The 2,500-nt window shown below is 36.5% G+C and overlaps 1 protein-coding gene across 1 annotated transcript in view; it reads right to left on the reverse strand.

Annotated features, from left to right (window-relative positions):
• Positions 1-2,500, reverse strand: part of LOC122260215 (transmembrane and immunoglobulin domain-containing protein 1) — a 75,085-nt gene that overhangs the window by 21,005 nt on the left and 51,580 nt on the right. Inside the window, exons 2-3 of the mRNA XM_086545695.1 lie at positions 1,065-1,142; positions 58-224 (exon numbers count right to left, since the gene is read on the reverse strand). Of these exons, the coding sequence (XP_086401821.1) occupies positions 58-224; positions 1,065-1,142 (245 nt within the window). The remainder of the gene's footprint in view (positions 1-57; positions 225-1,064; positions 1,143-2,500) is intronic.

Here is a 2,500-nt window from a genome sequence, read left to right on the forward strand (position 1 = left end):
CAAACCAACCCACAACATACCATCTCACACTCAACAACAAACCAACCCACAACATACCGTCTCATGCTCAGCGACGTCAAACACCTGGCATCGCATGGCAGCGGTGGCTCCAACTTGGACGGTGATGACTGTATTATTTCCCGTCATGAAGTAAGCGTTGGTCTCCCTCTTGGGAAGTTCCTCCTCGTATTCACCGAGTAAGATGCTCGGGTCTGGAGTCCATGCTTGCGGGAGAGAGAGAGAGAGAGAAAAGAAAGATGGCGGGTGAGTGAGCGAGTGGGAATTGATACGAATTGATTTTTTTTTACGATGATGTGTTTTTTTTTTTTCGGTGTGTCTGTTATCGTTGTTGTGATTGGTATGGTTATTACGTTGATGATGATGGTGATGATGGTGGGGATAGGTATGGTGATGGTGGTGGTGGTGGTGATGGTAGTGGTGATGATGATGATGATGATGATAATGATAATAACAATAATAATGATAATAATGGTAATAATGATAATGATAATAATAATAATAATAATAATAATAATAATAATAATAGTAATGATAACAATAATAATAATAATAATGATAATGATAATAATAATAATAATAATAATAATGATATTGATAATAATAATAATAATAATAATAATAATAATAATAATAATAATAATAATAATGATAATAAAAATAATAATCCTCATCATGATCATCCTCATCACCACCACCATCATCATCATATGTTTCTGATGAATAAGAAAAAAATGATGAAAAGTAAGTGCACGACTAAACTTGTTTTCAATGTATAAATAGATATCTGCTTTAGTATTAGTGAAACGAAATGTAATTGTTGAAAAAAATATATATATCATACTATGAAGTTAACAAGCTTGATCTACAAAGGATTTTATAATCGTAGGAAATCAATTCTAAATATAAAGTTTTGATATTTACAATACACACAATTGATTTATCTTGTGTGTGTGTTAATTGTATCAATATATAGATATACATTCTTCTCTCACTTTACCTATTAATATCAGTAAGAAATAGGAGCGTAATGAGATGCAACTTACCTACTGTGTTGAACCTGTGTTTGTCGCGATGAGTTTTGATGGCAATACGAGCCCAGGATCGCCTGTTTCTCATGCTCACTGTTGGAAGAAGAATATTTGTCAGGAAATGTGATAATTAAAAGAGGGAGTGAGCGAGGGGACAAAAGAGGGCGAAAGAAGTAAGGGGAAAAATGGATAACAAAGGCAGGTTTGGCACCATAGTCTTTTTTTTCAAAAAAGTATGATTAGGAATAATTCACTTTCAAGTGAAGCAAACTTGTTTTGTAGATCCGAATATTCTCATAACTCTTATAAGCATCGGATTCAGTGCTTTCTAATACCTGCGGGCATTTCCAGAAGAACAGGTATATAGGTGTATGCGTTAACCAATAACTAATGGTTATACTATTTCAATATTGTGTAGCAGGGATTCCTTCGTGACCTGAGATATCCTGCCTTCTTATCCCCTACCGACTCTAGATGCACCCGGCTCCTGGCTGCAGGTGCGTTTCTTAGGCCGAATGCCCTAAGCCGGTAAAAGTTAATGCTAATTGTAAATATAAGCAAGAGTAATCGAGATAAAAAAAGAGAAAAGGAAGATAGAAGGGAACAGAACACCGAAGCACAAGGCTCTAACCTCCAACCTCGCCAGCTGGGGGTGAGTGTAATATCAGGCTAACCCCAATAAAGTGCCGCAGCAAAGTAAATGTCTCTATGTCCTCTTCCCGGATACATCTAGAGTCAGCCCGGGTCACAACTAGGGCATCTGGCTGTTTACAACGGGTGCCAGTGCTGGTAACAACTGGAGCCATCTAGTGGATGTATCTTAATTAATCCCTTGATCACAAAGATGTTTAGCCGTGTCCATGAAGGTTTTTTTTTTTTTCTTCTTTTTTTTCTTTTTTTTTGTGGAGGAATCTAGTGAAAGAGAGAGAGAGAGAAAGCGAGAGAGGAGGGAAATAGAATGTTGATTATGTGGCTATAACGTTGGCAAATGCATCGGTTTTAAGGTAGAAATGAAAGGACAGGCAGACAGCAATGTAGATAGACAGATAGTTGAAAACACATAAGCAGACATCGGATAGTTAGACAGAGAGATAGATCGATTGATTTATATGTCGTGGCAAGATAAACATAACAATATTCAGTATTCAATGTATAAGATTCGAGACTTGATACATATTTAGACGGCAGTTCGGAAACGATTTGATGTTCAGTTCAGAAACATTTTTCAAAAAAATGATTTCAAGCACTATTCGTAAATAGACATAGCTATCCGTCCCCCCCCCCTCCCTCCTCAATAAAGATATAGTAGCTTAAATGTTTCTACAACCTGTAGACTGACTGCCTTACAGCTCAAAGTCTTTCAATTGATTTATAAATGAAAAGTAGGTGGTGGCGGCGAAACCTAAATGATCAGTGACAATGATGAATTAAGTGTTATCAAGGTAAACCTA

The sequence above is a fragment of the Penaeus japonicus genome, unplaced genomic scaffold (genome assembly GCF_977035675.1).
Source record: "Penaeus japonicus unplaced genomic scaffold, GWHDUDI00000001_assembly GWHDUDI00000002, whole genome shotgun sequence".
Lineage (NCBI taxonomy): Eukaryota > Metazoa > Arthropoda > Malacostraca > Decapoda > Penaeidae > Penaeus > Penaeus japonicus.